This window comes from Ailuropoda melanoleuca, chromosome X (assembly GCF_002007445.2).
Source record: "Ailuropoda melanoleuca isolate Jingjing chromosome X, ASM200744v2, whole genome shotgun sequence".
Lineage (NCBI taxonomy): Eukaryota > Metazoa > Chordata > Mammalia > Carnivora > Ursidae > Ailuropoda > Ailuropoda melanoleuca.
The window spans coordinates 84,335,423-84,361,215 of NC_048238.1; the positions used below are offsets into that span (position 1 = coordinate 84,335,423).

General features: G+C 46.4%; 2 protein-coding genes across 7 annotated transcripts in view; one reads left to right on the forward strand and one right to left on the reverse strand.

The window, feature by feature from the left end:
* The first annotated feature begins 557 nt into the window (after positions 1-557).
* On the forward strand, positions 558-8,142 carry ZBTB33 (zinc finger and BTB domain containing 33). Of its 3 annotated transcripts, none has more exons than XM_011229094.3 (3): positions 558-695; positions 2,376-2,439; positions 3,146-8,142. In XM_011229094.3, the coding sequence occupies exon 3, from the start codon at positions 3,148-3,150 to the stop codon at positions 5,164-5,166; it is 2,019 nt and encodes a 672-aa protein (XP_011227396.1). In that variant the 5' UTR covers positions 558-695; positions 2,376-2,439; positions 3,146-3,147; the 3' UTR covers positions 5,167-8,142. The 3 variants fall into 3 exon arrangements, with proteins under 3 accessions (XP_011227396.1, XP_002922611.1, XP_034505786.1); XM_034649895.1 differs by lacking the exon at positions 558-695 and adding an exon at positions 800-929; XM_002922565.4 differs by lacking the exon at positions 2,376-2,439.
* A 963-nt stretch (positions 8,143-9,105) lies between these two features.
* Positions 9,106-25,793, reverse strand: part of TMEM255A (transmembrane protein 255A) — a 50,556-nt gene continuing 33,868 nt past the window's right edge. For all 4 annotated transcript variants that reach the window (XM_034649898.1, XM_034649897.1, XM_034649896.1 and 1 more), the window contains 3 exons: positions 24,312-24,474; positions 18,811-18,954; positions 9,106-11,401 (listed from right to left, as the gene is read on the reverse strand). In XM_034649898.1, the coding sequence (XP_034505789.1) occupies positions 11,243-11,401; positions 18,811-18,954; positions 24,312-24,474 (466 nt within the window). In that variant the 3' untranslated portion in view covers positions 9,106-11,242. The remainder of the gene's footprint in view (positions 11,402-18,810; positions 18,955-24,311; positions 24,475-25,793) is intronic.

Sequence of the window (25,793 nt, forward strand, 5' to 3'; positions counted from 1 at the left end):
CAACTTAGAAGACTGTCCAGTGTCCAAATCCTAGATTTATTTCTTAAAAATAGTTACTGTAATGTCGTGGTTAACTTGTCATCCTAGAACTTGAGTCATCCTTAGTCGATCAATTCGACTTGATTATATTTATTCAGATTATATTTCAAGGTGGTTTATCGTCTAAGAAACGGGCTAATCGAGCAGGTTCAAACTTGCAAAAGAAATGAAACTCGTACGGTCTCGAAAAGTTTTCACGCCCTAGAAGCTTGCGCCTAATTTAGGATCCCAACCGCTAGTGATTGACTGCATTACCCCATCTTTCTCTTCCCTTTTTCGCACCCTTTCGCCCTCCGGAAAGGGCCGAACGCTCCCAGAGCTTCCCAGTCTCACTCCGCCCCCTGCGGAAGGAGCCGAAGGCAGAGCCGGGCGCCGAAGCGGGGCCGCCTAGAGCTCGGGCCCTTCCGGAAAGACCCGAACTGCGCTCGGAGGAGGAGGGCGCCTTCGACTTCGGCGCTGCGCCCCCACGCTGTGCCCTCTGTCGGTGGCGTGGGGCAGCTGTAGCAGCGGTGGCGGCAGCCGCGTCGACGTCGACCAAGACTGGAGCGACGTTTAAAGAAGGAGCCGAATCGCCGCGGAGTCCGGCTTCTGGTTGTTGGAGGGCTCCCACCCGTCCGCGCGGCCCGACGAGGAGAAGCGGCGGCGCCGGGAAGCAGGTGAGGACCCGGCCCGGTGCCGGGAGGGGCGAGGGAGCGCGCCCGCTGCCTCCGTCGCTGGGCCGCGCCTGCGTTTGCATTCTCCTCACTTGAACCAGGAAGCGGCGGAGTCGGAGGCTCCGCTCCTCCGGCCCTTTCTTTGTGTGGGCCCGGGAGCGAAGGAGGGGACGGACCCGGAGGGCCGCGGCGCGGTCCCCTCCGCCGTCAGGGACCGAGGGGCTGCCGGTGCCCTGGGTAGGCCCGGCGCGCGGGGAGCCCACCACGGGGACCCACTTGGCTTTTTCCTCGCCCTCCGCCTGCCTTTTTTGTGCCTCCTTTTCTCCTCCTAGCCCCTACTTTGATTTAGAGCTTTTCTGCCCGGCCCATCCTCCCCTTCCGTCCCCTTCCCTGGGCATAACAATGCCGCCTGCTTGGCCTCATCCCCTCCCAACACCCCACCCTCCCGTTCGCCACCTTCTACTTTCCCCGGCTCGCCGGCGGACCCCCGCCCTCGCGGTGCCATTCGTACCTCCATCTGGATTTGCAGGAAGCTGCCTTTTCGCGTGAATTGGGGTGAAAAAAAACCTCGGTTGCAGCCGGCTGGGTGCAAATGGGGAAGAGGGGGTGGAGTAAGGAAGATGGGGTTCAGCTGCCGCAGGGAGCCGCGTGTCGGTTGGCTTTACTCGCTCGCGGATGGCGTTTCTCTGTTTTCCACCTTCACCTGCCCTCAGTCAAGGGTTTGTCTCACAGTGGTGCGGAATGGCTTTTCCGTAGGCAGGTCGCAGATCTCGGGGTGGGTTCAGAACGATTCGTGCCGTTCCTGGGCCCACCCTGACGGGGAAGAGCGGGACGAAATCTAAACAAAATGAAACCAATTCGCAGTGTCACCTGGACACGTACGTTTGATGCATTACCCCCTTCCAAGAACCCATTTGCAAACGACAAAAATCGTATTCGGAAAACCTACCTACCTACCTACTTGAAAGCGGCTTCTGTCGAAATCCCCGTATTTCGGAAGCCCTGGTTGCTGGCTCGCTGTCCAAAGGTCACCCTTTCTGATGAGTGCCTTAATGGTAACCTGGAATTCCTTGGTACTGTTAAACGAGCAACGCCTTATAACACACGATCTTTCAAATCCTCATTTCTAGACTTTTTGCCTACTTTCTGTTTTTAAGCTGCAGTTTTGAAAATTTCGAAGATGCTTGAGACGCCCCGCCTTCCACGTGTATATAACTTAAGCACTGTGACGACAGTGCTACTATTTTGGTAACTTTAAAGGGAAAGAATATTAGCAATAAAAGTGTTTCTCTACATAAAGTACTTATCAGGCAATTGTTTATATATATAAAATCTATAAAAGTTAAATGTATAGAAATTAAATATATATTTAATATACGTATATATTTTAAACTACTCAACACCCTTGTTACTGGGAATGTGTTCTGTGATGTGCAAAAAAAGAATGTTTTGGGAGTGGTACACAGCATTGCTCTTTACTGACTTCCCCCTCCCTTTTCTTAGAGTAACCGCTTGCTCTGTTCCAGTAAGTTTATGTTTTCATTTTCACTAACACATCTGGTATAAAAAAGGTTCTCATACCAGTGTGCATAATTCTTTACCAACAAATTGAAATGTTTCGTGTTTTCATGCAAATAAGCATTAAGAAATGGTGACCTTTCCTTTGTCTTATTTTTTTCACAGTACCATCTGTTGACTTCGCTTGGCACTCTAACATTTCACCTCTGGAGATTGTAAGAGTAGAGAGGTGAGGGGAAGGGGCAAGGAGATGATGAAAGGGGAGAGGGTACAAAAGGTGTTTCATAGTTTATCTAGGTGAGGCATCCCAGTTTAAATAAGAACAAAAAACTGACGGGCAGTCTAGAAGTAATGATTGTCAGTGTTTATAAACATGAATTCGGTCATTGGCTATAGGGAGTAGCTTTTGAATGTGTTCTTAAAGATCAGTTAAAATTTAGGAAGAGTATAGAATGGATATTGCACACAGCAAGCTTTTCTGACACTTAAATCATTCATTTACAGGTGAAATAACGTCTGTGTGTTCACGATGAAGACTTTTTTTTTAAGTTTTAAGACCATTAAAAACGAACTCTTAAGTCTTCTTGAGGACAGAACCCAAAAGTGGAACTAAGAAAATTAATTCTAATCTGAAAAAATTGCTTAGTGGTGACGCATGTATCTGAGATTCAGAGGAAGAGATTACCGTTCAGATCTGTAGATCAATTAAAAACTTGCTTGTCTCTTCTCAGGGGGAAATCATGAGATTTGATGCATGGTCCAAAAGCCAGCCTGTAGGAACAATTTATATACAAGCCAAAAAGTTACGCCAAACTGCAGTTAAAACTTGAATACACGATTTAATGATGCTGCAGCTTACATTCTGAATGATAAAGTACTTCTCGTTTTTCTTTTCTAATCTTCTCCCACCCTTTCCTCCTCCCTTTCTCTTACAGGCATGGAGAGTAGAAAACTGATTTCTGCTACAGACATTCAATACTCTGGCAGTCTGCTGAACTCCCTGAATGAGCAACGTGGCCATGGACTCTTCTGTGACGTTACCGTTATCGTGGAAGACCGAAAATTCCGGGCCCACAGGAATATTCTTTCAGCTTCTAGTACTTACTTCCATCAGCTCTTCTCAGTTGCCGGGCAAGTTGTTGAACTGAGCTTTATAAGAGCAGAGATCTTTGCCGAAATTCTCAATTATATCTATAGTTCTAAAATTGTTCGTGTTAGATCGGATTTACTTGATGAGTTGATTAAATCAGGGCAGCTGTTAGGGGTTAAGTTTATAGCAGAGCTTGGTGTCCCATTGTCACAGGTTAAAAGCATCTCAGGTACATCTCAGGACGGTAATGCAGAAACCTTACCTCCTGGTTCTAGTGACAAGAACCTTGAAATACAAAAATCAAAAGATGAAGCCCAAGATAACGGGGCCACTATAATGCCTATTATAACAGAGTCTTTTTCCTTATCTGCTGAAGATTACGAGACAAAAAAGATCATTGTTACTGATTCAGATGATGATGACGATGACGTCATTTTCTGCTCTGAGATTCTGCCTGCAAAGGAGACTTTGCCGAGTACCAATGCAGTGGCTCAGGTCCAGCCTACCCCAGGTTCCGTTGCCATTTCAGATGTTGCACCTTGTGCTAGTAATAACTCTCCCCCTTTACCAAATCTCACACCTACTCAGAAACTTCCTACTTCTGTGAATCAGGCAACTCTGAGCCAGACGCAAGGAAGTGAAAAATTGCTGGTATCTTCAGCCCCGACACATCTGACTCCCAACATTATTTTGCTAAATCAGACCCCACTTACTACACCACCTAATGTCACTTCTTCACTTCCAAATCATATGTCTCCTTCAATCAATTTGCTTGTGCAGAATCAGCAGACACCAAACAGTGCTGTTATAACAGGAAACAAGGCCAACGAAGAGGAGGAGGAGGAAATTATAGATGATGACGATGACACTATTAGCTCCAGTCCAGATTCGGCGGTCAGTAATACATCTCTGGTCCCCCAGGCTGATATCCCCCCAAATGCCACTTTTGATGGATCGTTGGTACAGAAGATGCAGATTCCTACACTTCTGCAAGAGCCACTTTCCAATTCTTTAAAAATTTCAGATATAATTACTAGAAACACTAATGATGCAGGTTTAGGATCAAAACATCTAATGGAGGGTCAGAAGATCATTACTTTAGATACAGCTACTGAGATTGAAGGCTTGTCGACGGGTTGCAAGGTTTATGCAAATATCGGTGAAGATACTTATGACATAGTGATCCCCGTCAAAGATGACCCTGACGAAGGGGAGGCCAGACTTGAGAATGAGATACCAAAAACATCTAGCGGTGAGACGCCCAACAAACGTATGAAAGTAAAACATGATGATCACTATGAGTTAATAGTAGATGGGAGGGTCTATTATATCTGTATTGTGTGCAAAAGGTCATATGTCTGTCTGACAAGCTTGCGGAGACATTTTAACATTCATTCCTGGGAGAAGAAGTACCCTTGCCGTTACTGTGAGAAGGTATTTCCTCTTGCAGAATATCGCACAAAACATGAAATTCATCACACAGGGGAACGAAGGTACCAGTGTTTGGCCTGTGGCAAATCTTTCATCAACTATCAGTTTATGTCTTCACACATAAAGTCAGTTCATAGTCAAGATCCTTCTGGAGACTCAAAGCTTTATCGTTTACATCCATGCAGGTCCTTACAGATCAGACAATATGCATATCTTTCTGATAGGTCAGGCGCTATGCCTGTAATGAAGGATGATGCTATTGGGTATAAGGTTGATGCTGGGAAAGACCCTGCAGTAGGGGCCGCATCAGCTCCTCAGAACAAGCCAATGACCTGGGAAGATATTTTTATTCAGCAGGAAAATGATTCAATTTTTAAACAGAATGTAACAGATGGCAGTACTGAGTTTGAATTTATAATACCAGAATCTTATTGAACTTTGAAATCTCAGCAAGTTTGGTTTGCATTCAGGGGCAGGGGTTTCAAAAAGACCTGTAAAACAAATTAAGGTGAAAACGAGTTCATTTGATCTGCCACGTCATCTAAAGGCAGTCTAGTTGGTTTATTTGTTGATAATTTTTAGAAGCAAATTATTCTGAAAGTTTGAGTAGAGATTGAGAAGTCCCTCCCCCCCCCCCAGTATCTGTTTGTATAGTTAGTTTTCAGCTCGTTTTAAAGAGGCAAGAAGAAAAACAGCTTGGAGAGATAGTTTCCTGAATAGCATTTGAAGCAGTCTGAATGTTCTTTGAAAATAACTGGAGTTATTAGCATACCCTAGTTTATCTTACAACTTTCCCCTTCCATGTTAGCACTTTACTGCTGAGTTCTCAATTATCTTAATATTGAGACTATAAATGTGTGTTGTGTTTTGGATGTGGCATAAAGAGTAAACAAGAACTTCTGAAGTTGTTCTGGAAAATTTCAGAATAAGTCTTTGCTTCGTTGTGTATTCAGCTAGTCCAAATGGATAGCAACCTCCTGCCTCCCTCCCGCCATGAAAATGGCCGTGCAGACAAGTGTCTCATCTGAAGAAAGAGTTTTAGCTAATTAGAATTGAGTTTTGCTTTTATTGCCATCGTCTGGAAAAGACTTTGGTGGTTGGACTACTGTATATATACCTTTGCAGTTGTGGTCTGTTTGGGCAAAAATGTTAATGGAAAACAAATCTCTGTATTGCAGACAGGAGGAGAGGAAAAGTTCTGTTGCGTTTGTTCTGAATTCTGTGTTCTTACATGATAGAGAGTGGAAGTGAATGGAGAGTTCCTTTTTGTTCGTATGGTTAAAAATGTTCCCTTGAGAAATTTCAAAGTTCGAATCCAAAAGCCACCAAATAAATCTTTCATTATGTATAAATCTTTATAAATGATAGATTCCATAAATGAGACTCCTACATATTTTAGGCGGGAGGCTACCGGTATATATTTTTAAATGTTCATATGACTTAGAATTTCTAATAGAAAGTTTTCATTTGAAATAGTTGAATCCATGATCTAGTATTTTCCTTTCACAAGACCTTTTAGGTTTTTACCCCTTCTAAAGTAAGTTCCATTCCATCTGCAAAGTGCTGCAATATTATAGCAATCAGAAACTATATATGGAATGTTATATAGGCTTGTTGATTCCCGTTTATCTTGAGAACAATACGTGTACCTTTCTTCCTTTTCAAGTGACACATATTTAAAACACTTAGAAAATAAAGTCAAAACTCATTGAAGTGCTAGTACTAAAAGGAAGCAGGTTGGAACAAATATATAGCCTAGCCTTTATAACAGGATTAACGTGTTGAACTTCTGTAAATTACTTTTTGCAAAGGAAAAAAGTTAATAGATACTGAAAAAGGTGGTTGTGCATAGTCGTTAGTCCTTTGTAACCTTGCTTAAATATTTCTTAATTCAACATAGATATTTTCTTCCTCTTTGACTATGTATTTTTAAAAATAGTCTATTTCTTGACTTTGAACTTAAAGCTTTAATCATAATTTTTCATGTATACATCATTCTTCTGACGGTAAGCTAGGTTTGAAGATAATGGTTTCAGTGTTTCAGTTGGTAGCGGAGGGTATCGGGCCTCAGTATTTGAAATAATACGAGAAGGAAGAAAAATACAATCTTTTGCTTACCGAGGGCTAGAATGATGTGCACCTGTCTGTTTTCTGTTCTGTGAGTCTAGACGTTCAAACCATTTTATGAACTAATCCTTGGAAAAGTTTAAGTTACCTTAGAACTTAAGACTCTGATCTCTGGAATCAATATCTGTTTCCATTCTGTGCAGTTATTGACAACATTACTCTTTGACTATAAGGTGCACTCAGAAATATTTTCAGTGGAAATTTGTTTGAGTTTCATTAATGCTGTTTCACCAGTTAGACATAATTACTTCTGCAAGTGTGAATGACACTGATGGCCAGCAGAGCTTCCAGACCTTTCAAATTTAACTGCTAGGAAAATTAGTTGATCATAATAAAACTTGAGAGTTTCTAACAAGGCTATTGTGACAAACCAGGAATTGAGTCTGTAAGGGAAAACCATCCATTCTGAATAATAGGGACGTAATTATTTGCTGCTGCTGTGCTCTGTGTCAATTCTGACTACAAAATTTAAACTCTGTGCCTAATGAAGGTGTCTTCTAGAGTTTTTTTGGGGAGGAGAAAAACTGGAAAGTTAACTTGTATTTTTGCCAGAAGACTCTTCGTTGCATGTATGTCAAGATCTTCAGTTTTTTCAGAAGTTTCTATATCCACAGTTCAGAATTAGTGTGAACTACTCTGGGGCTGAAACCATCCACTCCCAGTGTTTATTGGGTTGGAAATCTGTAGCAGGATTCTGTTTAAAACTTACCATGGTGTTTTCGTATTTCATACTTAGGTTTCTGGCTACTAAATTCCTTCTTTTTTCTTTTCAAGTTGGCTGCAAATTTGCTCCTGTGCTAAATTAGCTGTAAACCTTCTGGATAGGAACTGTTTGAAATAGCAATTTGTTGAAAGAGATGACAGAAAATGAAAATGCCCAAACTAAGCAAAGATTTTAAAATGCCATAGCAATCTTGCAAGATTTACTTTAAAATATATTTTAAATGATCATTATCATCTCAGTGGTACTGATCGCCCATGTGCAACTATGAGGAATTGATGTTGTCTTTTTTCCATTGTACCAAAAAGATAAATGATTAAAAATGGTCAAGGAATTTTGTATTGTCAAGGCATGCCTAATCTAAAGGATTAAGTGTTAATTCAACAGCACTGGCTTCCTCACCTCTGTCAATCATACGAAACCTTGTTCATTTCCACCCAATACGTAATGTTCATACTTGTACAATCTTTCCTATCATATGACTTTAAGTTCTTTTCATTAACCATTACCTGGTATTAGTTCGTAGAGCTTCTTATGGCAAAAATAAAATGTTATAATTCTGATTTTTGAGTGTATTTTTTGCAAGATTATCTTTCAGAAATGATACAGACTTGGAGTGCCTGGCTGGCTCAGTCGGTGAAGCATGCGGGGAGGTCGTGAGTTCAGGCCCCACATGGGCCGTGGAGCTCACTTAAAAAAACAGAAAAGAAATTACATAGACTTTACTATTCTGTTGTTTTTCAGTTTTTGTAGTAAGAGACTGGGGTATTTCTGATGACAGCGTAACAAACTTTCCTACTAGGTTTGTAGGGGTGCTGACAGTACTGCCTCCATCTTTGGCTCTCTGTCTTGTTCATATCTGTGCAGTGACCTCCCTTGGGGCTACATGTTCCAGGCCCCCTTGGAGGTTAACGTATGCCCTGACCGGAACGTGGGAAGGCTTGTTTTGATCTTTCCTAAAGTTGTTTAAACAGCTAGGAGAGCTAACAATTTCTTCCCCTCCCCTCTGGCACACAGATGGCAGCACTTCAGATAACCACACTTTGACCTCACCACAATGCTCTATAAAATCTGTGGATTAAGGTCCGGACTTGGTGGAGAATAGCTGTGTAGTGCCTGGATTGTAGTCCGCTCCATTTCCCCCGCCCCCCACCCCCGCAGCATCAGTAAGTTACCCTGAGTAAAACTGTCAGCCGTATGGAGTCGCTTGCTTCCCTTGCTTCGTTGTTTGGTCTCAAAATGCCTTCTCAGTCTGGAGGATGCTTTACTGTCCCTCTTCTACCTTCTAACAGGTTTGATATGTTGGTTCATTGCATCCCCATTGTACCTTGAACCATGATAGTCAAATGTGAGTGGGCTGTTGTCAGTTGCTTTGGAGTGTTCGTGATACTTTTGTAGGTTCCATGAAGATGCATGTAAGTGGATAAGGAGGAGGATAGTTTTATTAATTTGAAACATCACAAAAGCAGTCTGGGTTTCCAACATGGCAGTGATACAGATTTTAAGCAACATCCAGTTTATACAGGTTCTGGATTAATATTTTAATGTTTCATGCCCAGTTCAATACTTTAAAGCAGGATTAGGAATAAAGCAGTAAATATTACAAAACGCAGTCAAGGTACATATTGGAAATACAAATTCCTTCATTACAGCAAATGTTTTGCAAAAGAGTAAAGCAGCAAATATTAATTTCTCTAAGGGAACATGCAATTTATATAATTCAATGTAATAAAAAAAGCTGCTCAAATTAAGTGTTACAAAATCTATTCTGTTTCAAGTTATTTTGTAAAGTAAGAAAAATACATAGAAATGAGTCAGAGTCTTAACACTTTAAGAAATGTGATAAATGTAGATATACTGTGTAATGGTGCCTTTTAAAAAATTAAATACTCATACACGTTCACTAAAGCAAAAGGTACGGTGTAAATGGCAAAACATTTCATTGAGTATTACAAGTTGGCATTTGTATAGTAAGTCAATTGGTTATTAGTCCCTTTTTTGAAATCCAATAGAATTTAATATGCTCAGAACTGTAGAAAATAATAGTAATTTTATATAACGCAAAAGGATTCTAGTTTTCCCGATTTGAATTCAGGATGAGACATCATTCACGATGCCGGAAGTTAAACTGAGTGCTTTGCAAACATTTACTGTGAACAATGAGTGCACTTGTTGTGCGTTGGTAACTCTTGATGGCTGGGTGTCTACAAGGTAGATGGGAGCACCAGCATTTGCCTGCTACCTCTAATCCAGCAAGTCGGGAGGTAACGGAATTGGCCGGAAAATTTTCCAGTATGCGTTCTGTTTGCAGAACTAATTAGGTACCCTCCTGTAGCCCCTGTATTTTTACGTTATACAAGTGTAGGATTATCCCGTCTTCCTGTAAATCAGTCAATTCTCAGGTTAACATAAGGTCGCAGTGAAAATGTTTGTTCTGAAGTGAAGGCATGGGTGCCAGAGTGTTAAATTCGTCAGGTGGATGGTTTAAAGCTATGCACAATTAAAAGAACCGTACAAACACCTACCACAATGTGCTAGATGGATGTGAAATCTACAGTAACACCTAAGAATTTGTCAAGTTGGCTACTTTTGAGGTTTTGCAGACTTAAAGCGGCATTGTAACACTTTCATAATCTTGAACACTGTCATGATTGGTCTCAACAGAAAAAGGGACCAATAAGAGCAGTGGCATTAAAACACAGATGATTCTTTTGGGGTGGGTGCAGGATACGTGCGGTTTGCTGGGATTGAAGCACAGTATTTGAAGATTAAATAGTCACAGAGATTAGTAACAATTCGTATCACCACCCAAGAACCTAACCTGGCGTTTTTAACTCTGAATTTTAACCGTAAGATCTCCGTCGCCAATGTCTTCTGTAATACCGCACCGTGCAGTAGAACCACTGTCTCCTAAGTTACCGGATGTGTAACTGAGATCAACTCAAAACACGTCACACGTTGCTCTTTGTATTTCAGTGCGTCCTAAACAGTCAGTCCTGTTCCCCACTACTCGAGGGAATATTGCACTTTTCCCTTTGGGAGGTACTGATAACGAAAGCTGAGCTGAATGATCACAACAGCCATTTTTACAATACTCACAGAGAAGAAAGGAGTACAAGATACAGGCAGCGTTTTTCGACATCCAGACACAAGCAAACAAAATCTTAGCCAGAACTCTCTGTGTTGGAGCCACTGGGTAGCTCCATCTGGGAAATTTTCCTTAGGGACTGACTTTAGTGGTAGGGAAAGATAGGGCCTATAGATAAGTCAGGTGCTTCACCCAAGGTGCTAGGGGGGCGGTCTGCCTAGGGTCTGAGGACGACACTGCATTTACACGAAGTGAACCTGAACCGGGGCAAGCACCACTGCCTCTGAGTACAGAGGTGGAGCCATAGGGAAACGCAGGTCCAAAGGCGACAAGCTTCTTGCTGGGATGTCTCCCCAGCCTTGCTTAGAGAGTGCACGCTGCCCTTTTTGGAAGCGCTGGGTTCAGCCTAGCCACCCCTGCTCCGTACTGATAAATCCCTATCTTTCCCTAGCTTAGCAGGCCTTCATAAAACTGTATGCATAAGAATCACACTTTAAAGTTTGTACCCTACACACTTCCACTAAAGCAGAAATACAAAAGCCACAATAATCTCAATAGGCAGCAGGCATTCCTCTTCAGGGGCTGTAAGGTGGTGGTTTTTCAAAAGGCGGGTAGTAGGGGGGAGAGTAGCGGGGTGGTGCACTCGAGGACCACATGTAGCTGGGCGAAGGCGAGGCGGACTGGGGCTCATCAGAAAGTCCAGAGGGAGGGGAGGATGGAAAGACACCAGAATGCTGTGTAATAAAAACAAAACACCAGTTTAGGCAGCCGGGTTGCAATTCCTCCACAGCCCATCGTTGCTTAAAAAATGAATGTGGACCAGGTTTGCTTCTGTTTGGAACAACAGAGGGCTCTTAAGCCCCACAAAGTTAATGAGGGGCATGAGCCGGTCGGTCCCACCCTCGCAGTCACTCAGGCTGCACAGCTCCCCGCAGATAGCATGGGGTCCCCCTCCCCAGCCCCTTGAGCCCTGCATCCAGTCACCGCTTCTTGTTGCTCCTACTTCTGTGTTGTCTCTTCAGTCCACCACTCCCTTGTCCACGTTTATAGACTGAGCCTTCCATACCTCTCCCTCCAGCTATGGCAACAGCATCCCAGCTAGTCTTCGGAGGAGTACTTTGGGCCTTAAGAACTTCTGAGGTTAAGCCAGTAATACCTGGGAAAGTCTTTGCTACCAGAATACATCACAGAGCCCATCTCACAGACCAAAACACAAAATAAAAACTAAGGTCAGAGAGGTTAAGTAGGCTTTCTTGGATCTGGGCTCTTCCAAGTCTGACAATTTCTATTCCATCTTAACCGCGTCCCACCACCCCCAAGCGTGGGGTAGGTTGGAGGGCAGAGAGGAACACAGGCCGGAGGCGAGAATACCAGTCAGGTTGCAGAGACACTGGATGCAATTTTACTTCGTGTTGTCTAACTTTGGTAGTCTTTGAGAAGAGAGAGGATACAGATTTTTTTTCTTTTTTATAAACAGTGAACCGACACATTAGGAGTCATTTGCTACTTCTCTTTCCCTGGCTCATGTATACCCTTGGCCCTAATGATTTTCCTGCTCAGGGAGAGTTGGCCTGCTTTTGTTCTGTTCATTGCTGTATCCCCCAGAGCTCAGAACAGTAAGTAGTAGGTGCTCAATAAATGTCGAATGGGTGACCCTAACCTCAGGACTATATAAGATGAACTTGGCATGTTTTTTTTTTTAAGATTTTATTTACTTAACTTCAGAGAGAGAAAGATGCAGATTCCCCACTGAGCAGAGAGCCCAATGCGAGACTCAATCCCAGGACCCGGAGATCGTGACCTGGGCCGAGGGCAGACGCTTAACCGACTGAGCCAGCCAGGTGCCCCAACTTGGCATGTTTTTTACAAGTAGAATCTATTTTCGAAGAATACAGTCACAGCTTGTGGGCACCGCTGCCTTGCTCCAGCGGTGGAGCGTAGCTGAGGCCGGAAGACCGGAGGGCACTACCCGGACGGCAGGAGGCCGGAGGCCAGGTTTACGCTCTCAGGAAGGGTGAACGTAATAAGCCAAAGAACAGGGCTGGAGAACTGCAATTTCCTGGTTGTCGTAGCTCTAGGAGGAACCGGTATGTTAAAAAAACAAAACAAAACAAAACAAAAACAACCAAAAAGGAGCGCCTGGGTGGCTCAGTCGGTTAAGCGTTGACTCTTGATTTCCGCTAAGGTTGTGATCTCGAGGGTCATGGGACCGAGCCCACGGTTGGGCTCCGTGTTCAGCGGGGAGTCTGCTTGTTCCACTCCCTCTGCTCCCCTCCTCCACTCTCTCTCGAATAAATAGATAAAGAAATAATCTTTAAGATATGGCTTTTAAAAGAAAAAAAACCCCACTTACACCAAAATTTCTCAACAGTGCAAGTGCTGTTTGGGGGAGGTCATGCCTTTACTTTGGCGGGCCAGAGTCTGAGTCGATCATGTCATTTTTAAAAGGCCGGGGGCAATCGAGAGTCAGACCCGACATGAGATTTCTGGAGCCTGAGACCACTTGGCTCCCCAGTCCTCACCCCTGCACGCCTTAGAAAGGGCTGTGCAGGTTTCTGGGTCTTGCCTGAGACACTGAAATATCTGTCCCCATCATGCTGGGACTGACAAGGGGTGCAGCTGCCATCACTCCCTCCGCCTCCCCGGAGCCATCCATTATTTCGCCCTGAGTGAAGGAATGACAGGGTCATAGAACCTGCAGAGCCTTTAAAGACAAAACAACTTGAGTCAGTGGACGTGAGACAAGCCCAATTCCTTCCTAAAATCCCAACCTGTCTCCCCGCTCCGGGAAGACTTCCTGGTTTTCCATTCTGCACTACAGAACTCCCTCCCTCCTCCCCTGCGGCTTTTGTCAACGAAGAGCGCTGTCCTCTCAGCCCGGTGGGGACAGGCCTCTCCCCTGGGGGGACGATGGGACGATGCCGTTCATGCCCTTGCCCTTCTAAATGCTGCCGCAGGAGGGTGAGAACCGGGCGGCCGATTTTAGGTGCTCCCAGCCACGGACAGGAGTGCAAGTTCCCAACAGCGCAGCGAGCAGCTTCTGTGGGCAGCGGTGGCCACGGGTGACAGTTGCACACTTTGATAGTAAAATGGCCTTTGGTTCTCGCTTTTGGCTTTAATGTTTGGGAAGTATTCAAGCGGCTGGGGTGGGATGATTCTCATTTCCCTTTGAGGACGCTGGGAGTCTTAAGGATAAAACTGAAGGGCTCCTGGCAGAGCGAGGGAGCTAACTGGCTGCAGTCCACACACCCTTGGGGCCCGGGTGTGGGGGAGTGCTGGGCGGGGGGAGACCAGGCCCCTAGGACCAGCCCGTAGTTTCCTAGCAACAGGCGGGCACCTCGGGAAGGATTTGGCTTTGTTGTAGCTGGGGAGCTGGCCTGGTGCATTTTGGTTCCTGCCTCTGAGTCGACTTTACTGGAAGAGCCCTGGAAGAGCCGAGCTTTGAATCCTCGCACAACACAAAGCGCGAAAAGCATCTAAATAGCCTACTGCTGGGCCTCAGTCAGTCGGTTTGAGTTTCCTAAGTGGTTTCTCGGAGGCTGGGGTGAGAAGGGGGCGAGGCGGAGACTGAGGGTGCTCCCAGAGGAGGGCCACCCTAGCCTGCCCCTTCTCTGCCAGATAGAAGGGACTTGGTAGGCGAGGGGCAATACAGCGAGCGACAGCCGAGTGGGGGCAGCCACAGCCTTCGAAGGCTGTCGGCTGCGACGTGTGCCGTGCACCGCCTGAAGCAGTCCTTTCATTCAACAGGCCCAGTTTCTAGTGGGTCATTTTTGGTGGCTAAGGGGAAGCCTCACGTGCCCTCATGTGCTTTAATAAAGAGCATAAACAGAGGCGTTTGCATTTTGCATAGGCTGAGACTTTTGCTTTAAGCTAAACGTGGCAATTCACCAGGTGGACAGGAAAGGAACCAGCCCCTGGTTAGAGTGAAGTAGGAGGACCGGCCCGGTAGGCCAGACTGGGAAGTATGGCTGGAACCCTTAAGGTTTTACATAAAGCTCCCCTTGGGTTGAATTTCCCAGTGGAAGTAGAAACTGATGCTTTATACGAAGCGAAATTTGGACGACTTGGCTGAAACCAAAGTACAGGCAGGAGGAAAATGAACATGGGCAAAAGAAGTGAGTGGGGAGGTCAGCGAGAAGGCAAAGGTAGTCTCAGTTTCTATCTTTCCTGCCTGGGGGGATGGGGAGCTCATGAAGCCAGGACACCCTGGAGTCCAATGTTTGCAAGAGTCGCATTTCTCCCAGCTCAGCACTCAAAGCATCCTCAGGGCCATCTGACAAGAGCAAAGTCCTTGCTCATGTCTGAACACAAGGAATGTTTCCCAAGCTTCCTAACTGGACAGCTACCCAATGAGGGCACGACTTGGAGGGGTTAAAACAAAACCCTATCACTCTCTTTCCTCTCCCTTCTCTCAGCCTCTGGGTAAAAAGGAGCAGTAGTTTTGAAACGCAAAGTCACATATATAGTCCTATTTGGAAATGACCCGAATGGGGAAGTCATCTGGAAGAAAGTCGAGAAAGGTCATCTATGATGTGGGTCCTTTTCCAATCTGAGAAGATCATAAGGGAGCTCTGGCTTTTTTTGGTGGTGGCGGGGGGCGGGTCTGTGCTTCTGGAAGTTTTATTAACATCAGAGCTGGTATGTGTTTTGCTGATTGCTTTCTATTTATCTGGGAATGCAAGCAAGGTGTTCCCCCATCCTCTTGGCTTTCCTGGGTAAAGACTGGTATTTCCTCCTATGAAACTATAAGGGAATGAAAGTTGGTGAACAAAAGAAAGCTCAATTCAAACACACAACTTAAGTTCTAGAAGGAAACAAATCACTTAAAAACACATCACTTGGGGCGCCTGAGTGGCTCAGTTGGTTGAGTGTCTGACTCTTCGTTTTGGCTCAGGTCATGATCTCGGTATTGAGGGACTGAGCCCCACGTCAGACTCTGCTCTCAGTGTGGAGTCTGCTGGAGATGATCTCTGTCCCTCCCCTTCTGCTCCTCCCCTGCTCATGTGCTCTCTCTCGCTAAAATAAATAGTCTTTTAAAAAAATTAAAAAACTCACATCACTCAAAACCCACACCACACAACTCTAAAGTCTCCAAAAAGGCAACACAAAGACAGCTCAAACCTAGAAAAAGAACCGGGAGAAGTATGAGAAGTGTCCCAGCAGCTGCTGGAGTGGGGAGCGATTTAATAATTAATCAGAGAGAGTTTACTCTCCAGAGACCCCTTCTGAGTCATGATTAGGAAGCCCATAATTTGAATCGGTAAGAAATATAAATATCCTAAAATTAACGGGGGGAGAAGATCTATGCTGTGCTCAGATTTAAAGCTTCTCCAAGGAGGGGCGCCTGGGTGGCACAGCGGTTGGGCGTCTGCCTTCGGCTCAGGGCGTGATCCCGGCGTTATGGGTTCGAGCCCCACATCAGGCTCCTCTGCTATGAGCCTGCTTCTTCCTCTCCCACTCCCCCTGTTTGTGTTCCCTCTCTCGCTGGCTTTCTCTATCTCTGTCGAATAAATAAATAAAATCTTAAAAAAAAAAGATTTAAAAAATAAATTAAAAAAAAATAAAGCTTCTCCAAGGAATTCTTCAAGCCAATTCTAGAGTCAGACAGACTCCAATGACAAGGGACTCGCAATGACAAGACTATTTCCCTCAAAGGATTAAACTGGATGATATATGTGAACACTTAGCACCATGCTTGGTGCCGAACAAGAGCTCAATGAATGGGAGCTGTTATTAAAAAGTAGAGGCTTCCACAAATCCCTGATGTCCGTGCTGTAAACCCGCAGTGTAGGGTTGGGGACCCTGTCTCTGGGTTTCCACAGCACTCTGGGTAATAGTCTATTTACTTTTTTGTCTCCACGGCTGTCCCCTGACCACCACCCCCACTTAAGTCCCTGATTTCTTTTTTTTTTTTAAGGTTTTATTTATTTACTTTTGCGAGAGAGCGCGAGCAGGATGAGGGGCAGAGGGAGAAGCAGGCTCCCCACTGAGCAGGGAGCCCGAGGTGGGGCTTGATCCCAGGACCCTGAGATCATGACTGGAGCCGAAGGCAGAGGCTTAACCAACTGAGCCACCCGGGCACCCTGCAAGTCCTTGATCTCTTAATGCAGTCAATCTTCACATGCACGGCTACTAGCACAGTGCCTGGCACATGGGAATACAGAGTAAACCCTGACTGAGCTGAAGCCAACAGCCCGAGTCACCACTGGCATTGTCAATCTTGTTTTCATCCCTGGGGTGGTGTCTGAATGCGGAACGATGGGCAGAGGAATGTCTCCGTACCCTACAGAGAGGCTTCCTATCTTAGAGTGTATGGGGACCATCACCAGGGAGATGATTGTTCCCACTTCAGGGGTTCGTTATAAAGTGAAAATTCCTAAAATCAATACAATCAACATAATTTGCTTCAATAAAAAATAAATGGAGGCAGCCTCTCGGGCTGGACCTATGTGTCTGTGACCCCTCTATCCCAGGATGACTTTTTTTTTTTAAAGTAAGCTCTATGCCCAACGTGGGGCTTGAACTCAGACCCCGAGATCAAGAGTTGCATGCTCCAGCGACTGAGCCAGCTGGACACCCCCCAGGATGACTTTTTTATGACTTTTTATTCCTGTGTTACTTTCAACATCCCTGCATTCTCTCTCTGTTTTTTAAAAGATTTTCTTTATTTATTTGAGGGAGAGAGAGAGAGCACGTGTGCGAGAGAGCATGAGTGGGGTACAGAGGGAGAGGGAGAAGCAGCCTCCCTGCTGAGCAGGGGGGCCCAACCCCAGGACCCCAGGATCCTGACCTGAGCCAAAGGCAGACGCTTCGCCGATTGAGCCCCCCCCAGGTGCCCCCATCCCTGCAGTTTCTTAAAGGACTCCTTTTGCCTCTGTCACTGCTGAAATTATGCCCTTTTTGAACAAATCTGTGTCTCACCGTCTGTAGGAGCTATTTAGGTACCGAGTTTCCTCTGTGGTCTACCTGTAAACACTGTAGGCTTTAGAACAAGTTCCAGCATTGTTTTTCCCCAAGTTTTGACGGACACCTCCTTGTTCTGGTTCTGCATTTTATAAGAGTGAACAAGTCCGTGATCACACACTATACATTACTGTTGCAATGTACAGGCCTAGACCTCCACGCACAGCATCTAAACCGAACAAAAGTACACGGTCTTCAACAAAATGAGGCTTTCCAGGTTCAATTATTTTGTTAATCTAAAGCTGGAATAGGTTGCCCAAGGGGGCTTTGTGTTTGTAAACTGGCTGGCTAATTGGAATCACCCCCAAACAGTCATGTCTTTATGTCCCCTTGGAGCATCCAGGGGCCCTTAGGAGAAGCAAATTCATTATGGGCTCCTCTCTTTTCAAAGGTATTTCCTTTGGTCCTCAAATTTTCAATTAACCAGATTTCTGTGTAATCCCACTCTTCTATGGTCAAGGGTTGACGACCACTGTAAATGTTGAAAAGACCATTTTGCTTGTTTCCCTGAAGTGCCTAGCCCAGTGCTCTGCACACAATGAAGCCCTTTTAATTAAGCGCCTTTCTTGGCTCAATTTTTCTGTGCTCCATCTCAGCTCAAAAGGAAAAGGGGAGAGTGCAAATTTGGTAACTCTATTTCAGACCCATGTGATAACAAGGCAAAAAAGAGGAGGGGGGGTGTTATTAAAAGAAACCCCTTTCTCTGTATAGTCCTAGTTAAAGAAGTCTGGAGAAAAACAAGGGACTTGTTCCTCATTACAGATTTCATTCAATCCCTTGTGTGGCCAGAGCCTCTTGTGCTAAAGAGCAGGACTAGGCCTCTCTCGTGGCAGAAGAATGGGAAAAGCCACAGTTGGACAGGCGTCTGTGCTGACGTACTAATGAGCACGTCCTCTCCTGGGTGCCGGTCAAGGCGGTTTGGGACACCTGGATCCTTGCTCCTTCTCACCCGTCTCTTCCATCTCTCTGCTTCCCGTGTCTTTCCCACCCTCCCCGTCTCTCCCATCTTGCCTTGCTGTAGTCTGTAAGCTAGTCAGTGGTACCCACAGGCTGCCGAAGGCCATCAGGCTGAGGGCCTGGCCACCTTGTACATCGTAGGGAGGTTGCGTAATTAGGGAGAGAACAAGGCAGCATGAGCGGCAGCAAGAGTCCCGGAGAGTTCTTTTTCTCTAAAACATACCTGAAAGTCGTAAGCAGAATATGGCGGCAGGTGGGGAGGGCTGTGGTAGTAGGTATTGTACGAGGCCACTTGAGGGCGAGCATAGTAAGACACCGTCGGATGGGCATTTTCGACAGAGCAGTTCAGTGCTGGCAGAGTTGGGTTCTGTAGAAGAACACAGATGAGAAACAACGTAAGCGTTCATCACCAGGAGAATGTTCGATAAGCCGGCGCCTCCATACTGTGGAATACCGTGCAGTTGTCGGGCCACGGTGATGTGGACCTACGCTCAGTGCCAGAGAAGTTGTCCAGCGGACATCGGTAAGTACGAATAAGAACAGAAAGCCACCGGCAAAACTGAGGAGACAATAAAGAGATCGGTGGTTGCCAGGGGTTGTGGTTGGGGGGAGGCAGGAACAGGCAGAGCCTAGAGGGTTTTTCGTGCAGTGAATCTACTCTGTGTGATAGTATCATGATGGATACATGTCATTAGACATTTGTCCAAACCCGCAGAATTACAGCACCAAGAGTGAGCCCTAAGGTAAACTATGGACTTTGGGTGGTAATGACTTGTCCATGTAGGTTCACCCTCGATAGTGAATGTACCACTCTGCTGGGGGTGTAGTTAATCGGGGAGGCTGTGTGTGCGGTGGGAGCAGGGAGGACATGGAAAATCTCTATATCTTCCTCTTAATTGTGTTGTGAACCTAAAACTCCTCTAAAAAAAAAGTCTTAATAAAACCCATGGTGTTATATAGCATGATTCCTGGCTTACGTAAAAACAAAGACTCGAACAACTATATATGTATGTACGTTTGTAAATGAAAAGAAGTTAACCTGGAAAGACTCACAACAGAAGACTGTCAACTGTGGTTATCTCTGGGGAGGCGAGCAGTATCAGGAGGTAAATGGGGACCCTTCACTTTCTTCTTCTTCTTCTTCTTTTTTTTTTTTTACTTTTTCTTTAAGCAGGCTCCACAATGGGCATGGAGCCCAACGCGGGGCTTGAACTCATGACCCTGAGATCCAGACCTGAGCTGAGATCAAGAGTTTGACCCTTAACTGACTGAGCCACACAGATGCCCTTCTATTTTTTTAATACAATAGGTATTACTTGTGTCATTGTCCCCAGTTTATTATTTTGAAAAATGCAAACCTACAGAAAAGTTGAAATCACTTATTTATGTGGTTTTAAAAAAAACAAAAAGGCAAAGAAAAGAATAAGACCCCAAATACAAAATGTCACAGAGACGAGGCTGCACAGGACTGCTCTTGCCGTGACAGAAACGCGAGGAATCACAAAGGGCTTATAAAAGTCATGGGGGTTCTTGCGGAATCCAGCCTTGTTAAGGTGCTCTCGTGCGGACACGAAGGGCGTTTATTTCTCACCCGCCCTGCAGGCCGGGGGCAAAGCCCCGCTGTGCACAGAAACCATGAAAGGCCAGACAGAGTGTACCCTCTTTATAACACGGCTCAGGTGTGCGTAGCCCTCCAAGAGCCAGAGCTAATCTTGTCCGGGATGCGGAGGCCTGCTCTCGACAGGGCCGAAGCGCTGCTGAAGGGAGGCGCCACTGCTCATTAGCTCCCGAACAGCGAACAGCGCTGTCCCAAGCAGGACCTTATGAGTGCCACATGGGTCAGGGTGCAGGGTAAATGTTTTTCCCGTTTTCTGTGTCATTGACACTGCTGCCATTTGTGTGGATAACCAAGAACTGTCTGCAAAATCAATGGGTCTTGATTCTTGGTTCATGTCTACTCCACATTGACGGAGAACAGAAGCTTCCTCTCGAGTGGTGAACACGTGTGGGCGGGCTCTGGCAGTGGCTGCAGGCAGCCACGGTGGGGGTGTTGGCAGAGGAATCTTCCTTACAGCAAAGTTTCAACACAGTTCTGCCGCTCTCTTCCTTGGAGTGGGTTACTGTTTACATCTCTGGGAGGTTTGAAGAGCTACAAACCTCAGGCCTTACAATGCAGCTCCCAGACAAGCAGAGAAATGTTTGTCAACTCCTCCCACGCATGGGAGAGGGCTGAGATTCTTGACCATGCCAAGGGCTGGCTCGCTTTAGAGAGAAAGAGTGCTCAGAAACGCCCTTACCTCTCCGCCAGAATGCTAAGAAGACATTTCATCCCCGAGGAAGTCCCAGAAAGCATGTTCCCTTGGCCTTCCGTCAATTAAAAGCACGGCCTCCAGCTCTCGCAAAATAAAACCAGTTCTTCTATGTAAATAAACGAAGCCTCGCCAGAGAGAAACAATCGTGCAATGTAAACTCTATCTATAAAAATTTTTGTGTGTTCAGTGGGGCCGGGGGGGGGGCCTGGGATCATCTTTGAAAGGAAGTTGACTATGACAGAGAAAGCAGCACAAGAGGAAGATGGAATGAGCACAGGAGAGGCACAGAAGAGAGGAGTGTCAAGGGTAGAGGGTGTAGACAGAAAGGACAGGGCAAGAGAGGCTGGAGGGGAGCACAGGGAGGTAAATGGTTGGGCAGGGAAGGAGCCAAAGAGATGGCCCCAAGTAAATGCCTGCTGAGGCCTCACATGGCTAACTCTGATTGTAAAACCCATGTGGGCTCTGTGTCTGTTTGTGTGCGCATAAGCGATGTATTTCTGTTGACACTCTGCGGCTCTGGGGGCGCCTGGGTGGCTCAGTCCGTGAAGCGTCTGCCTTCGGCTCAGGTCATGATCCCGGGGTCCCCAAGTTTGAGCCCCACATCAGGCTTTCCACTCGGCAGGGTGTCTCCGTCTCCCTCTGCCCCTCCCCCCTCTCGTGCTCTCTCTCTCTTTCACTTTCTCTCTCTCAAATAAATAAATAAAATATTTTTTAAAAAACCCAAACTCTGGGGCTCTGAAGTTATGAGACCCCCCCCCCATTACCAATTAGTCGCACTCTGAGCTCCAGGGAAACAACAGGGGACGAGGCGGCCCAGGAAATGGTGAACGCAGTCTTGCCTGGCCGAGACCAAGTCTATTCTGAGGCGATGACTGTGGACTTTGGAAAGAGTGCCACTTTTATACCTCCCCACTTTCCTCCAAACAGAGACACCGATGAGGAGAAAACGGCAAGATACAGTCACCTTCTAAAGACCCATCTCAACTTCTTCTATCTTGGGTCAGCAGACACTTCATCAAACATTTCTCAAACATCCTTTGCCCCAAGCCTCCTCTGGTCAGGGAATGAGGATATCCTCGTTCCGCTCAGGAGGCCACATTCTGGAAGCGGCGGCTCTTAGCTGATCTTGTCGACAGCTGCCAGCTCCCAGCCCTTGGCTCCTGTCCTCACTCCCTAGGAATGGCTTTCACCAGCCAGCCCCCCATGGGCCTCCCTGCAGACCCCAGGGCATTCTGCTCCGAGGGGAGGCACACCACAGGTCACCAACTTAGTTTCAACCCAGGCCAAGGATTGTATTTAGGCTCACCTGGTTGATGTTCCAGGATGGCCTACACCATATCTCATTTTAGAAAAGCCATCAAAGTAAGGGCTCCCTCTTGGTCCCCCACCTTCCATTCCCACTCGCTCTGCCACCTCACGAATCGGATGCCTTGCCCCTGATCTTTGCTCTCGTCTTTCGTCTTCCCCACTGGTCCTTGACCGAGTTCCCAGGCCCAGCGTTTGTATTTCCCAGGCCCTCCTCCTCCTTTCCTCCTAAGGAAGCTCTGGACAGCTGGGAACAACTCGCTTTTAACTGTTCTAAATTAAAGCAGCTAAACAAAGGAGGTAATGTGTGTTAGAACACTTGTAGAACTGGAAAGGGCTATCCAAACGTTGGTCCGGGCAGCTGGGGTGCCGTAGAAAGAGCGAAGGCTCTGGCGTCAGACAAAGCTGGGCTCCAGTCCCAGCTCTGCTGTTTAGTTCTGGGCAAGTCACTTGACCTCTGCTGGCCTGTGTCCTCATCTGTTAAATGGTGGCAGTGATATTTACCTCATCAGGTAGTAACAGTGGGGAGTGAAGAAAGTAATTGTGCAAAAGCCCTTTGTAAAGAGTAAAGGACCATCACTGCTGCCTCTCAGGACAGACCCTCAACAAACCCACTTTCCCCCTAAAGATCAAAGGCCGCAGTGAAGTGAAGATTCCAGAAATAAACCTGTACATCGATGGTCAGCTGACGCCTTGAAGGAACCCCATGGAGCATACGGAGCGGCCACAATCCACTGCATTTGGGCCTCAGGGTAGTTCGGCCGCCCGGGTCTGAAAGCACTAGCAATGCTCCAGAGAACCCTTAACACCCATCCTGCTGTCCCAGCTCCTCAACTCGCCAACCCCAGAGCTTCTCTTCCAGCCGGAGGGGTTCACATTCTACACAGCGTCTCCACTTTTGCCTGCCCCCTGGGGAAAGTCTCCAAGAACACAGGGCATTCTTTGTTCAACCCAGAAACAGCTTTTCTGAAGCCCTCTCACCCCAAAGCTCCCTCAGGACCTCCTCCCTCCGGGGGTCCCGCCTATGCTGATGTGCCCCCCACTCCTTAGTGCTCCGGCTTGCCCTGTTGCGGGGAGGGGCACAGGAGTGAGAAATGTGTGCACGAGGTGCGCCTGGGTGGCTCAGTCAGTTGAACGCCCGACTCTGGGTTTCAGCTCAGGTCGTGATCTCAGGGTTGTGAGATCAAGCCCCGTGTCGGGCTCTGTGCTGGGTGTGGAGCCTGCTTGAGATTCTCTCTCTCCCTCTCCCTCCTCCCTACACCTCCACTTTTGCACACTCTCTAAAAAGAAAAAAAAAGAAAGTAAAAAAAAGAGAAAGAAATGCTTGTATGAGAGAGGGAGAGAAAAAAGAGAGAGACAGACTGGACGTGAGAAGGGAAGGAATTCTCTCGACTTGGAGTCACCAGCAGGAATGCTCAGTAACTTCCTGTCAGCCTGGCCCTGCTCTGGAGTGTGTTCTTTTCCCTTGTCTTACCCCCCCCTTTCACTTTCCATTGCTTAGCCTTTTGACACTCCAAGTTCAAATTACAAACTGCCTTTCAGGTTCCTGTTCCTCAGGGAGCCCAAAACGGGACAGAAACAGCCCGGGGCTTAGGGGCTACCTGCCTCGTTTCCGGGGTCAAAGGAAAACCCCTTTTAGGCACAAAATAATTCCCTAAACACATGTGGGACACCTCTAAAGCACCTCTCAATCCTGGCTGTGGAGCAGGACCACCTGGGGAACTTTTTAGGAATATTGGTGCCTGGGCTTCACTTTAGACCGATTAAATTAGAATCTCTGGAGGAGGGGTCCAGGCATCGGGGCTCTTTTAAGCACCTCAGGTGATTCTCTTCTAATAGGAAGCCAGGTGGACAACCGTGGCTCCTCACCCCCGCCCCCAGAATGTGCCTCAAGAACACAGGCAACCCACGTTAACAAGAAAGTTTTGCACACTAATGGCATTGCCTGGCTCCTTCACCTTGAGATGTGTGACGGCGGCCACCTTCTTAAAGCAATCACTTCTGACTCTGGCCCTTCAAACAAGGGTGCCCCTTGCCTCCGACCTCCTAGCCTCCACGCTGGCCCCTGACAGGGGCCTCTGGAACGGGAAGGAACTTCCTTCCTTACCATGTCCTTAAAGCCTCCAAGGACAGCTGCAGTGATGATGCCCAGGAACAGGCCGACGATGTTGAGGATGGTGGCAGACCAGAGCAGGTGATAGAGGTGAATGATGTCCTGGCAGCTGCTGACGTCGATGTATTCGTAGTACCCACCGGTGATCTCCACGCGGCTGGACAGGGAGAAGCACACACCAGTCAGTCCCCACAGAGCAGGCATGCAGCTCAGCGAAAAGACAGGTGAGTGGGGGAGCTATGCTGAGGGACAGCATAGCCACAAAGGCACCGGGGAAGCGAGGCACTAGGTTAAAGTGTGATTGCTGTTCATCCAAAAAACAAATTAAAAAAACCACCTCCTGCCTACCAGAGAGACACTTGTCACCATCACTAACAGAATATGTACGCCTATTTATCTATCATCATAGATGCTGATCGAATCTACGATTTTGAGAAACAATACAATTATAACAGCAAAAAGTGCTTAGTATTAGGTAGCGTATATTGACGCTCCCTGCCGGGCACAGCGCAAAGCATTTTACACAAGTGAAGTCGTTAAATCTGTGCTGTTGAATATGGTAGCTACTAGTCATGCTTAAATTTAAATTAATTACTATGAAGTAAAACAGGGGCGCCTGGGTGGCTCAGTTGTTAAAGCACCTGCCTTTGGCTCAGGTCATGAACCCAGGGTCCTGGGATCGAGTCCCACGTCAGCCTTCCTGCTCAGCCAGGAGCCTGCTTCTCCCTCTCCCTCTGCTGCTCCCCCTGCTTGTGCTCTCTCTCTCTCAAATAAATAAAATCTTTTTAAAAAATTAAATAAAATAAAGTAAAACAAAAAATTCAGTTCTTCGGGCTCACCAACCACATTTCAAGTGCTCAATAGCCACACTTCTTTTTTTTTTTTAATAATGATTTTTTATTATATTATGTTAATCACCATATAGTACATCCCCGGATTCCGATGTAAAGTTCGATGCTTCATTAGTTGCGTATAACACCCAGTGCACCGCAATACGTGCCCTCCTTACTACCCATCACCAGTCTATCCCATTCCCCCACCCCCTCCCCTCTGAAGTCTTCAGTTTGTTTCTCATAGTCCATAGTCTCTCATGTTTCATTCCCCCTTCTGATTACCCCCCTTTTCTTTATCCCTTTCTTCCCCTACCGATCATCCTAGTTCTTATGTTCCATAGATGAGAGAAATCATATGATAATTGTCTTTCTCTGCTTGACTTATTTCACTTAGCATTATCTCCTCCAGTGCCGTCCATGTTGCAGCAAATGTTGAGAATTCGTTCTTTCTGATAGCTGAGTAATATTCCATTTGTATATATGGACCACAGCTTCTTAATCCAGTCATCTGTTGAAGGGCATCTCGGCTCCTTCCATGATTTGGCTTCAATAGCCACACTTCTAAGAGCCACGCTCGTGGCCGGAGCACACTGCATTCCCATCACTGCAGGAAGTTCTAGCAGACGGCACTGCAAGTCCTCAC